Raw genomic sequence first — 14,110 nt, 5'->3', positions numbered from 1 at the left:
AGTTGCTTTTGACTGTCAATCACACTATTCATTAAAGTTTAAAATAAGTTAGTATATTTTACAGGTATTTACATAAATAATTAAGTTATTATTACTCCTATTCCATTTCCTTTAGACAAACAAGTTTTCAACTCTTCCATGACCCTGCCACCCTATATTTACTTAAAGTTGAGATTACAGAAGTCAAACTGAAAATTAACACCAGTATTCTCTACCTGAATACTTTTGCATTTAAAAAAAGATTTTCTCAAATTGGTGTTTCTTCTAATTTCTCTACATTAAATTTTATCTTACTTCATCCATGATGAAGTCAGCCTATTTAAGATACATGCAACCTTTATACTGGAAAGATCCTGAAACCTTAATGAAATCTACATGCTGACTACTAGACTTTCTGAAATTTCTAACATTAGCCCTTTACAAATAAGCTTCATACCATATCCTCATTTAAATGGTGATGTATTTAAAACCCTACAAAATTCTACATGACTGGCTAGAGTTCTTTAATATTCCACCAGGTAAAGAAAAAAAAGTAATTTGTCTGCATTTGTTTGGTGAGTAGGATCCAGCAGGCTTATTTGTGGCAAAGAATGAAAGGGTTTGTAAAGACTAAAAGGAGGAAGCTAAAAAAAGGATTAATATCAACATGGAGTAAGAAAGCAAACATATTTAAGGCAAGTATTATTCGAGAGGCAAAATGAAGCGGTTAGAAAAAAATAAAACAAAAAATAAAATGAGATGCTGAGCTCTTTCTGTAGGTTGGGACTCCACCCCCAATCCAGTAGCAGAAGGAAAAATTAGTTCAGGGAGCAAAGGAAAAGAGGAGAAGGCACGTAGAAAAGGAGGGTTCACAAAAAGCAACAGTGCTCAGAAAAGGTTTTTAGACCAAATGTTTTTTGAACTGGTGCCTTCCCATTTTTATATTTTAAGTGTCAGTTTAACTAATCCACACTACTTTTTACAGAATTATGTATTACTGCAGGATTAATTAGGAACATGACCTACAAAAGATGAAGTTCCTGACTGTAATGTAAAATCCAGAAAAATAAGCAAGTCTTAAATCCCAGGGGAATGTAAAAGGAAACATTTTGCTACTCTCAAGAACAAGATTTTACCAAGGGAAGAAGTCTGGCTTTTGGAATCTACCATGCATTAACAGGAGTTATGTCATCAAGTGCTCTTCCTTTTGAATGTCAAACTAAAATGTAGGAAAATAATTTGGTAATGGCGTTTTTCAACACAGAGATGAATAAAAGTATATGACATCATGCACTGCTTAAGCAAGCACAAGTAGAACATTTTTGTCCATATTTGTATTCTTAAAATAGAGCACAAATATTTTGTCTCATAAGACACAATGGAGAATAAAACACTAAAATTTTAATGGAAAACTATTCCCAATATTATAAATAGATGCCTTCTTAATTAGAAATATTGGGAAAAGTAAAAATGTTTTTTCTTCAGTTCTATGCAGAAGTTGAGAAATTCAACACAGATATACACAAATACATACACATATATCCAATTGACCATATTTTACTATAAATGGAATATTTTATTTAGTTCCATGTAATTTACCAGGTCCTAGTGATTATGAAATAAAGGACACCAATTTTTAAGCAATGCAAAATACATATTTTAGTGAAATAAAATAGCTGGTTTATCAAGCTCAGGTCAGTTATCAGTATTCCTCAACAAGCTCACCACTCAGTCCATATTTGTTCTTATTAAACTGTCAAGATGTTGGGGAAAAGATGCTGCATTAATATTAATTTGGAGTAGGAAAAAAATGAAAAGCTGACTTAAGGCCTCTATTTACATTTATATAACCACTCTAAAGTAATTTTGCTATTTAAAATTTGCTACACCAATCTGATCATTTTGTTGAAAAAGTGCAACATAAGGCATGCATAATGCAACAGACTCATAATGACATGCAGAGAAAGCTCCAAGAACTTAAAAACCATAGGAGAGAAACTGGGGAGAAAAGAAAAGCCTTATTTGAATGCTTTCTTCAGACTGACAGAACAGGTTAGAAGGTCTGTTAACATGCATGCTAAGCTTGGTGGAATTTTAAAATACCATACCTTAGGGGTGATCCGATGAGCAATGTAGGAGGGGTAGGGTTACTCCCTGCATTGTGCCGGCGCCGTACTGCCTGGCGCCTAAATGTGCTGCGTTCACGGCGAAAGGATACTGCCTCCTCGCTGGCCTGTGCTGCTGCATCAAGATAGACTTAGGTCAAATAGGAGCCTAGGTCAGAGATGTAAATAGCAGCTGAGCCTGCCTTTCCCCTGACTTCCCACCCTCAAAGGTAAAGAGGAGTTGTCTAATTGAGCCAAACGGTTTTCATACCTATGCTGTTAATCTATCGTATCAAGGAATACACAAAACACACGTCAATTACTTAAGGATCACAGTTTCTTTAAAAATAATGTTTTTGATGCATCTGGCCTCACCATCTTCTCTTCAAACTCAATTTCCTATTTTATTATCTCTGCTGCCTTAAATCTTTCTCTAAAAGCCTCAATTAGTCCCATAATCCTCTATTCCCCCCTTTAATTAAGTCAACCTCAAAAGTACCATTATTTGTTAGTTCCAACTAATAGGAATGGAGCATTATTTCCTGTCAAGAAGACAGTACAAGCAAGCAATGATAGTACTTCATTTTTGATGCTGAGAAGTAAAGCAATAGTCTATCCCACACTGCCCTATGCCACAACTCTGGCAGCTTTTTAAGTGTTTAATTCAAGACAGCATGGATATATCTTAAGGTAAGGTATTTTGCTTCCATCAGATTTTATTCAACTCTATGCCCCAGCACAGGTCCCCTCAACATCAGGAGCAAGTATCACCAAGATGACAAGCACAGACATTTGATTTAATCCAAAAACTATAAAGTACAAAAGAAAACCAAATACACAACAATGACAAAATCACTATGGCTTAACAGAATTATGTAAAATTTTATAAAACCATTCTAATAGATTTCAATTTCTTAAACAAAATGTAAGATTATGCTTATCTGAATTTAAAACAATTGCTTCCTGGTGATCTAAACACTGTGATCTAAATATTTTAGGAATGATTTTTTACTTTGACAAAGGATATTTTCATACTAAGTATGAATAAAGACAAAACAACTTAGTACAGAAACATTCTTTCCAAACACATTTTTTTCTATTCAGTATGAAAAGGATTACAAATCCAAGAATGTTGTTGTATTCAGATTTCAGTTCTGTTGCAAGCTTTCTGGACATTTGAAAAGCATAGTTACTGATTCTCAAATTATTCTGCTTAGCAATAGCCATTTCTACCAATGTGAATGTTGATTCTAATAAAGTATGCTTTTTAATGTTTACATTTTGTATCTTTTTCCCTGACTGCACCAGGGAATATTCTTTGTGTAATGAATCTATTATGATTAGGAATGTACACACTACCTCCAGAAGGCACAGTGTTTCTATGTAGGCACTGTTTCCTTTTATTGCGCTAATGACAAGCACACAATTATTTTACCCATTTGGCAAGCTTATGCCAGTAAGAAGTCACAAATTACAAGACAATTGTTGTTTTTTTTTTTCCCCCTTCTGAAGTTAGGCAACTAAATAAGAATAGGCATTGGGGCTTTGGCTCCAAATCAGACTTGACTCCTTGAGCTAATATTTTTTTGTTTTTTTTTCCCTCCAGTTTAACTACGATATAATGAAAATTACTTAAAATGTGAAAAAGGTTACTTGTGATGCAAAAGCTCACGTATGCAAAAATTACATATGGCCTGTGAGAACAAATGATCATTAAACCTGGTCATCTAGACCTGTGCTGTCCAACATGGTAGCTACTAGTCACGTGTGGCTATTTAATTAAAACTTAATTGTAAAACTTAATTAAAATTCAATAAAATTAAAAATTCAGCTTATCAGATTCATGAACTACATTGCGAGTGCTCAATAAAATACATACCTAGTGGTTACCATTATTGGGGCAATACAGAGTATTTCTATCATCATAGGAAGTTCTACTGGACAATGCTGATGTAGAAATTCAAGGACATCTTTCTGTCACTACAATCTACAAAGCATACTGTGTGTTTAGCCTACTCCTAACCATTGTCTCCTCAACAGAAGTAAACTGCAACCAGCACTGTCACAAAGGAGAAAACATACGGGCAGGGCAGTCATTGATTGGATAAAAAGATAAAACAAAGCAAACAAGCGACTTGCAGGAAGACAAGCAAAACTTAGATGAGTGACTGGTATTCCTGTTAACGGCTTAGACATCAGCAAGGTTAACTCAGGTTATAGAATTTAAAATTACTCTTAAAACTCAAGACATTTTATGAACCTATATTGAAGATTTCTATTCTAGTGTAAGAAACTACTGCTCAAATTTACAGGTCAATTCATTTCATTAAGAAACTTAAAAAAAAAAAAAAAAAAGAAACTTATACATTATCTCCAGTTTTAGATATCTAGTTTAGGTACTTTTATTCTTCACCCAGATATAATGTATGGAGAATAATTTAATTCATAAAATGAACTAAAATTACTCTGAAGGATTTGGATACAATATGTATTTGGAAACAATATGTAATCATTGAATATTGAGAATAAAAGGGAAATAGGAACAGTTTTACTATCTTCCTTCTACTGAAGACTTAACGGTGCGAATTTTAAGTAAAAGCCAGTTATTCCATAGTACTAAGATGAAAATACAAACTAAGGTGTCCATTTGTAGTCAAAATGTTCTTTGGCTTCTTCAGAACGTAATTTTTTTTTTTTGTTTTTTTTTTTTTGGCTATTATCACACCATTTACATTTTGTCATCTGGAAAAGAACTACATACTACTACTTACTCTCTTAATCCAATAGTTTTGGAAACATTTCAAGATGAAAGTTTATAATAATCTACTGAACAATGTATTAAAATGGAGTTATGATTACTACCTATGTTGTCCTTATAATATTAGGGGTGTAAATATCTAATGCTAAAAGAATTTTGAATGTTTACCAAAGCAACTACTTTAACAGCAGCTAGGATCACACATTCAACTGAAAACACCATGCCATAGTTTATGATCACAACAAACAAGACTAAACCATACCCCTTGAGGAATATACTACTCATACCAAACATCTCTATTTGGAATAGGATCCAGGAGGGGTCCAGTTCTATTAGTGCCAAGGAAAGAAAAGTATCTTTACAGCTTAAAATAAGTTGCTCTAAGCAATTCATAAAAATAATTTGCTGTAAGAAAAGTATCTTTAACACTTAAAATAATTTGCTGTAAACATAGTCACATAAGTTATAGTCTCTTGATGAAAGTTCACTTCTACAACCCAATTACAACAAACTTTTTGAATCCTTTAACTTTGTAAGAGAAAGAAAACAAAGCACACAAAAAAACCTTTGAACTAAAGAACCAGACAGGAGAGAGAAAACACTTTAAAACCTGGTTTTGAAGCTGACATTTTGACATTGCTTAAAACCCAGTATCCTCCTGGCAAAATAATCAAATTAACTAGAATAATAAAAGCATAAAATACAAATAGCGAAAATTTAACACTCTGGGTACAACTAAATTTAAAGCATGTGTAGGTAAAGGAAGAAAAAAATCCACAAACATTTAAATGATTAAAAAACCTAAATAACAAGAAAGATTTAAAAATACTTTCAAGGACATATATTTTTGAAAATTTTGACACTTAATTTTTTTAATTTTTAAATTCATGAATCATTTCTTAGTGTTAGAAAACTTCAAGAGACTAAATTACAAGCACAAGTTTGAGAGAGAACCCTGGATCATTTTTAGCTCTTCACTTTTGAGGAATTAAAACAATCATTCGATTAAGTTTAAACATTTTCTGGGGGCCTAAGGGCAATTCATGCACAAGGCACAGAGATCCTAAGACATTTTAGCTACATGATCTGATCTATTCCTAAAGATCAAATAGAAAACCAAATCCATAATACATACCTCCCACCTCAGAAGGTACTTCCCACTTACCTAAATGAGTTTAGGAAAATTCTCTAAATTCTATACTGAATTGTTTTAGTACAACTCTTTATTTTTATATTGGGGATGCTGAAACCACAGACTATCAGTTCATTTTACTCTGTGAATGAAAACAGGAAGAGTATTAAAGGCAATGAGTACTTTTGGGATGGGGGGAGTATAAAACAGCAAAATGTAGGGAGGTAGGAGGTGAGGGTTATCCATATTCTATTTGAAAAATTGGAAAGTTGTAGGTAGGTACAGAAAAAGACACCACTTGAAAACATGTAAATCATACAGCTGACTGCTTAGTACCAGGGTTCAAATATAATAAGTTACTGTCTAGTCACTGTATATAGTGGTGACTGGCCTCTGGTGATAGCTCAGTTGCTATTAAATGAATAAAAATTTAGATGAAACTACTCAAGAAAGGTGTTATTTTCAGTGGGAAGTGTTTATTATAGGAAAAAGTTTGGAACGATTGTGAAAATTAAAAATTGGGTTTTGGTACCTCAAACATATTAGAAGCAAATGCTATTATGAAATGAGACTTTAAAGAGAAATGAAAATACAAACAAGCATATATATATATGAGAAAAGTATCTTTCTACTTATATACACACACACACACACACACACACATATCTCAGAAAAATAAAATATATATGCAGATATCCTGAAATACATGGAAATATTCTTCAAGATAAAAACTATTATATTTAAGAATATAAAGTTACTATATGAAGAAATAAACATTCAAATGATTTTACAAAAAAAATTTTTTTTCAAAGATATAGTTTAAGTTTATGCTTGAAACCCATTTGATCTAAATATCTTTCCCCTTCTTACTTTCCATGTCAGCCAAGGATGATGCTAACACCAGCATGCCAAGATTTTGTTCTAAAATAAAAACAAATACTCATCAGTGTCATTTTCTGGGAGGCCAAAGAACACTGAGAATCTACTGCAACATATCGAAGGATTCGTTCTGAATTAAAACAATTTCAAACTGTGAATACATTTTAAAGGACTACTCTACTTTCTGAGTAAGTCAACAAACAACAGCAACCAATGACAAAGGATTAGCTGTGTCTTGAGTCAGAGAGATTTGCACATCCCACTGATATCTTCCAAAATCCCAAACAAATACAGATGGGTAGACAAAATATTTCAAGAAGTCAAATGATACTCTGGAGTCATGATATACACACAACAGTTCCTAAAAGTTAGTTTCAGGATCACTTACCTGCAGAGGTGTCTCCTAATGTTTTTGATCCTTTGTAAATGGGATGAAAGATACAGACCCCCTCCCAGAAAACTGCATTCAAACTATTTTGCATGTTTTTTAGAGATTCATCTAAGAAGGGGTAATTCATTAGTGAAGAATATATATTTGAAGTGACATCCATCTGAAGAGGGAAATTTCCTTAACAAATCAGTATCTTACTTTTTATAATAAAGTTACAATTTACAGAGTACTTTTACAAATATAACCTCGCTAGAATCTGACAGTTAATGGTGAGACAGACCTAGACAGTCATCATTCCTGTTTTATAACTGAGGAAACTGAGGCCCATATTTAATGACTTCCCAGAGTATCCAGTTAGTAATTAGAGGTGGTATTAAAATGTAACTGATTCCTCATCCAGAACTTTTTTGGTGCTAAGAAAGAGAAATACTATAATGTCTGCTCCTATGACACAAAATCAGGCATGAGCTGGTTTGGGGAATTCTATAATTCCACATCTTAATTGCCACATCAATAAAATATCTTTTCTTCATCGTGCTTTAAGAGAAGATAATTTTTCCAAGTAAATGAAGCATCCAAATCTGTTTACTACACGAATGAGCATCTTTCTCTGTTTTATATGCCTGAGCTTTCTTCTCCATATAAACTAATGTAACCTTTCCCTGAATCAGGGTCAGCTGCATATGCATTTGTTACAGCATTGTACTACAATACAGCATTCAGTTATGATCCCACACTGTCCTTTGAACATTATCAAATTAAAAAGACAATCTGCCCCTGCTTCTAATGACCCACTCTATTTGTGTGGTCATTCTAGCTTCTCCTTTCATGTTAGTGCATTCCTGCTGCTGTCGTTACTTCAGCCTTTCTAAGCACCAATCCCTTTCTACTAATTTGTTGCTTTTAACTTGCCATGTGGACTGACGGATCAGAAAATTAATATATTAGAATTTAGAGTCCCTCTAATTAGTAAAGTACAAAAGCTTTAATTCTTATGTTCTTGCCTATTCAGTGGTATTTCTAAGGTTCAATGATATCTGGGTTCAAATAACTGACCTTCAATTTACACAAATGGCACAAACCCTCATAAATTATTTATTGAGATTTGGTTTTTCTTTGAATAAAGTTAATATTCCCTTAACAAAAGATTACCTTTGGTTCCCAACACAAAAGTAATAATAATAGGATCCTATTACATGCTTATAGAATAGGGACCCAAACATTATATTTAAAATAATTTTCTTGAACAGAAAAACAGAGGTTAAGAAATTAAGAAAAAAATTACAAAGAATAGAGCAAATATAAACCCATCCATTCTGGTTGTTCTTTTTAATCTGTTGACTCATGCAGTAAATTAAGGAAAATGCAAAAGAAAATAGTTTTTTAAAAGTAGTGTAAGCTACAAAACAAGACACTTTTCTACCATATATAACTATCTGTATTTTTTCCTTTAAATATTAGGAAATATTCAAATTATTGAAGTAATGCTTTATAATTATAAAAGAAAAACTAAATGCAAAAGAGATCAACAAGAGAAAATGCCTTAATCTGCACCTGAAACTTTTTTTCCTGTCAAAACAGGAAAACTGATGAAACCTAATTTTAACTGAAGCACTTGATTATTGGTGAAAAGTCCTATGAAAACAATCACTTGTGACTGAATATCAATAGGTAAGTTATACAACATATTGTTGCCAAAATCAGATTAAAATCCACATTACCAGATTAGATGTTAATGTTTTTCTGTTGGTATTATGAAAGAAATTAGGAATACCGATATTCTTACTTTGACTGTTGTCGAGTTTCACAATGGCCTGATTCGAAATCTCTAATATAAGTCTATTTAATCATTTTTTCTTCTATTTTAAGGATAGGATACATTTGAGGAGCATAACAGACTGGTCTATATAATAGAAAGGGTAGCACTATTAAGCATTTCCTACATGCCAGGCACTTTCTAAGCATTTTATATATAGCAATTCCTTCCATCCCCACAATAACCCTGTGAGATGAGGAGGCTGAGGCTTCAAGAAGAGAAGCAGCTTTCCTACAGTGGAGCCCATACATGTGGGCAAGGGTGTCCGAGTTCATGTCATCATGTTAGATCACCTCTTGTTTTAGAGTATTTGATTTTAGTACTTTAAAGTACACTTTCTAGATTTCATCCTGCCACACTGCCAACATTGTTCAGCTTAAAAATAAAACCAAATCGTTGGAAAACTCATCAATACCTCCAAGTTCATGAGAATAAAATCTGTTTACAGTTTATGTATGGCCATATGAATGGTCAAGCAGTATCTTGTTTGGTTGATACATTTTAAGAGTATGGTATGTAAGAACAGCCTAGAAAAATCTCTTCTAAATTTCCAGAAAGGACTGTAGCAATTAATTCTAATATAAACAAATCTTTACCAATTACTTGACAGTTTATGTAATTTTTAAAATGAGAACCAAAACATGTCCCCTCTCACTACCTTCAATCTTCCCCAAAGCCCAAACAAAACCCTAATAAATGATAAAAACCAACTCAGTATAAATTCTCCACACATTTAAGCAATTTAGTTTTCCTCTTATTTCATTCTAAACACAATGAAACTCAAAAACCACCCCTACAATGTTCTTCCTTTGGAAAAAAAAAGTCATGTTTATTCCATCGAAGTATGTGGAAATTTTGAGTTCATTATCTGCTTCTTATTAATATTCAAGGACGTGTTGTTTTTTTTTTAATACAAGAACACAGAAGATGACAAAACCTGGAATATGGAAAAATAAGGGCTTGTATTTAGTCAAAGATCTGCACCAAGAAATGAATAAAACCTTCTATAACTTTTCCTACAAATCAGGACACCTCATATTTCCTGTGGAAAGGAAATGACATTTTAAATACAAAGACATAAGGACTTACTATGGTAAGTACATATTTTTTTTAGTATTTAAATTTCCATAGTATTTGGAACAGCAGTATTTTTCTGCCATAGCATGTTCATTCTTAAAGTTCATTTTAATGACATCCTGAAAAATTAAACTATATTTTAAAACTCCATGGTTTCTTCCATGTCGTGAACATTTGTGGTATGATTTGTGTGAGAAATCACTAAAAGCATTTCAAGACTTTTATAAAAAACAAAATGATAGCTACATCATCAAAGGTTCAAGGGAATCTAATTACTATATTATCACCAAATGGTGATAATCACTTCAGATATAATTAATTATATTTAAGTGTGATAGAACATTTTCTTCTTTAGGTACTAAAGATCATCTTTTTACATTCCAATTACAAATTAATCTTTATTAGAAACAATACCAAAGGAAATAAGAGAATGTTTACAAGATATAAGCTTGAATATAGGGAATGGGGCAGCAGATTAAAAAAAAAGCTTATGATGGCACCAAGAGAAGATGTCAGAACTCTTTCAATCCTCTCAAGAACCAGATTCCATAAGAAGCACAACAGAATAAATTTACTATTCTGGGTAAGAGAAAACAGCAAAAAACAGCTCTGAAATAAATAAAATAGCCAAAACACACTGACAATATAAAATCACCCACTAAATTTCACACAATTTCCCATACATCTCAAATAAATAAACTATTACTTTAAACAAAACATCACTGTTTCATAGGGAGTATCATGTATCCACGGATGGACACTAAATGCCAACATAAACTACAAACATCAATCTAATAAACTTTAAGTGTGAAGCTAAAAGAAAAAAAAAAAGTTAATGCCTGATACTTGAGTAAGCAAGGAAAAAAACCAAAGAGACAGACAAAAAAGAAGCACAAGTTTTCAAAGCGTGTAGTCTGAGATAAAGTAATATTTGGAAAAATCTTATATTACAGATTAAGTGATCTAATTCTGAAGGCTCAGTGGCACATGCCACATACGAGATGACTATAAATGGTTTGTGACCTAATAAATTTCTACATTTTGTTGTCGCATCTGTTGTACAAGGCAAGAAGAGAATGGATTTTTATTATTCCTGGTAAAACATTAGGTGGTGGCAATTGACTTAGGAAAACTCCAGGCCAAGAAAAAATTGATATATTCAAATAATACACCTGAAAAAAAACTTTTAGTGTGCAGACCAAAACCTTTTCTGAGACTACCATCTCCTTCCACACGGAAGAAAGTTTATTTTCTTAACATCATGGAAGGAGGGGTAGTAGCACAAAGCATATATGAGTAAGTACTACTCTAATCAAGAAGAATGGATTGAAGAGGAAACCTCTTCCTATAATTTACTTACCTCCACTGCCTGCATCTTGTTCTTCACCTTCAGGAAATGCCACCTGGCTTGGCAAGCTATTCCTAGACCGAGTGACTGTCTCTAACTGGGAAGCCCGGCCCAATAAAGATAGCTCATCTAGCACCTCTCCCTCTTTGGCCTCAAGATCTGATTTTGAAGTGGTTAAAGGTTTTATACTTTCGGGCGCCATCAGCCTATTGGAGTCATTCAAACAAGCCACTGTGCCACTGTCCAGGCTCAACACCCGGGCCCGAGTCTTGGCACTATTTGTGCTGGAAGTCCGACGTGTTGTCCGCTTTTTGCCAGTTCCTTCAGGACCCAAATGGGCTTTGTGTACATGCTCAGAGTCAGTGCCCCTTTCTTTAGGGACATGTTTGGTCTTTAGGGCACTGTATCTGCCCTCAGGAGACTGACACGAATGAGAAGTGGTGCTAGAAGAGCTATCACTGCTGAACTGGTGGGCAGACTGAACACTTGATGCTCTACTCAAGTCACTTTGGTCACTAGAGTCCTCATCGTGACAGAATATAGCACTATGTGGCTTTGTACCAGCAACACCTCGAAAGGAAACATAGTCCCTATGCCGGCTTGAATCAAAACTGCTGGCCCGCTTTTTTCCTGTCCGTCTCCGGCCTGACTTATGGGCAGAGGCTGTTCGGTGGATCAAGCTAGAGGATTTAGGTCGTACGTCCCCTTCCTTCTGTTTGCCACCACCCTCTTTCCCAACTTTGGAGTCCACTGAAACAGCTGGCTTATCACTCTGCTCCTCTTTGTTTTCAGCAGTTTTGCCAAGTGGTCTGTCCCCCTGTGAAGTAAACTCATTTGCATGGGGGTTTTTATTAGCTTCTTCAGATGCAGAGGTGCTGAGACGTCTCTGATTGTGCATATCATCAGAGGTACTGGAATCCTTGGCCTCTTGAACTCCACTATTTGTACTCACTTCCAAGGCAGTCTTTTCACTGCTAGTCCTTTTGTCACTGGTACAGTTACTCTTGTCTTCGGGGTCAGCACAGCACTCTTTCTTCCTACCACTTTTCTTTCCTACTCTAGGAGACTCCTCATGCTCTGACAAGATGCTCTCTATGTGAGTCGAGCTGGTCTGCTCACTTTTGTAGCTGCTGACGGTACTGTTGGTGTCGCGGTCCGTTCCACTACAATAGCTCTCTGTTGACCCACTACTCCGTGTACTGAGGCTCCTCAGGCTATCCATGCTTTTGTCTGCTTTCAGAGGTTTGCTCTTCCCACTTTTTGTAGGTGGCTGAGAATTACTGCTTTTAAGCTCACCAATGAGCTGAAATTCCCCAGATAAACAAGAATTTTCCACTAAGGATTCTTTGGATCCAGAATGAGGCTTGGAAGATTCTAACTCACTAACTGGATCTAAGCCTCGTCTTTGCTGATAGAGAGGGAAGTCATTCAGTGAAGTGTCCGGAAAAGCCACAGCAGAGCTAGAAGTCCGTGGTACACCTCGTGGCCGGTGATCTTTCCTGTAAGAGTGTGAGTGTAAAGGGACAAGAGAAGCTACTTCTGTGTCACAGGCATTGGACAGAGACTGATCAATGTGGTGGTGATGGCTGTGACTTGGCAAGCTCACTTTGTCACTGAAGTCCCTTGGTAAGTCCTGTCCACAGGAGGATAAGGAAGGCTGAATGGAGATGAAGGAATCATTGGAGACCAGACGAAAGAGCTTCCGATCAGTTGCCAGATCTGTTTCAAACACACATTTGAAAATGTTAACACACATCTATCATCTGTTTTCCCCACCGTTTAACCATGGAAAGAACTCACAGCATACAATAAATCAAGGAAAAACAACTTCCCAAGTAGCTCACTGAATAAAAGTTGGCCTGTCATTCCAAAGAGCTGGTTTCTATTTCATAGCTGCACAAAGAAAGCATTCTATTGACAGAATGAACTGAACTTCCAAATCCTCGAATGGCCAAAGAAAAGGTTCCATAGACTATCAACAATAAGAGGCAACATAGCATTATATTTAAAATAGCCCTGGATTTTTTCTTTCTTAAAGATTTTATTAGAAGTAATCTCTCTAGGGGGCACCTGGATGGCTCAGTCGATTAAGTGTCGATCTTTAGCTTGGGTCATGATCCCAGGGTCCTGGGATGGAGCCCTACATTGGGCTCCCTGCTCAGTGGGGAGTCTGCTTCTCCCTCTGGCACCCCTCAACTCCTTGCTTGTGCTCTCATTCATTCTCTCTCTCAAATAAATAAATAAAATCTTTAAAGAAAGACAGACAACTGAACAGTCCCCCAAGAAGACCTGATAAGATCTTGTTATTCACAATGACCAAAAAGATTAAAATAGTTGTGGAGCAAAATACTGCATTTTCTCTTTCATCATTGATGCAACAATTACAAAATGCCTCATGAAAAACTACATTATCCTTATATATCTGTAAGACTATTCCTTTAACTTTCAACTTAAGGCAGTGATTAGTGACTTGAATTACTGTATGTACTATGTATACAGATATAAATAAATCCACCTACCTACCTACATTGGTAATTTATCATGAAATACAGCTTGGCAACTGAACTGCATAATAGCTGACTTTGTATATACTTTTTGACAGACAAGGATGGCTGAATTTGCTAT

The 14,110-nt window shown here is 34.8% G+C and overlaps 1 protein-coding gene across 13 annotated transcripts in view; it reads right to left on the bottom strand.

The window, feature by feature from the left end:
• The window catches only part of PCNX1 (pecanex 1), a 163,706-nt gene that overhangs the window by 91,158 nt on the left and 58,438 nt on the right, over positions 1-14,110 (bottom strand). For 6 of the 13 annotated variants that reach the window (XM_077909812.1, XM_077909815.1, XM_077909819.1 and 3 more), the window contains 3 exons: positions 11,498-13,204; positions 6,845-6,895; positions 2,088-2,220 (listed from right to left, as the gene is read on the bottom strand). In XM_077909812.1, coding sequence (XP_077765938.1) covers positions 2,088-2,220; positions 6,845-6,895; positions 11,498-13,204 — 1,891 coding nt within the window. The remainder of the gene's footprint in view (positions 1-2,087; positions 2,221-6,844; positions 6,896-11,497; positions 13,205-14,110) is intronic. The other 7 variants (XM_077909816.1, XM_077909820.1, XM_077909822.1 and 4 more) reach the window with 5 other exon arrangements.

This window comes from Canis aureus, chromosome 9, assembly GCF_053574225.1.
Source record: "Canis aureus isolate CA01 chromosome 9, VMU_Caureus_v.1.0, whole genome shotgun sequence".
Taxonomy (NCBI): Eukaryota; Metazoa; Chordata; class Mammalia; order Carnivora; family Canidae; genus Canis; species Canis aureus.
This window is presented reverse-complemented; position numbering and strand designations above follow the sequence as displayed.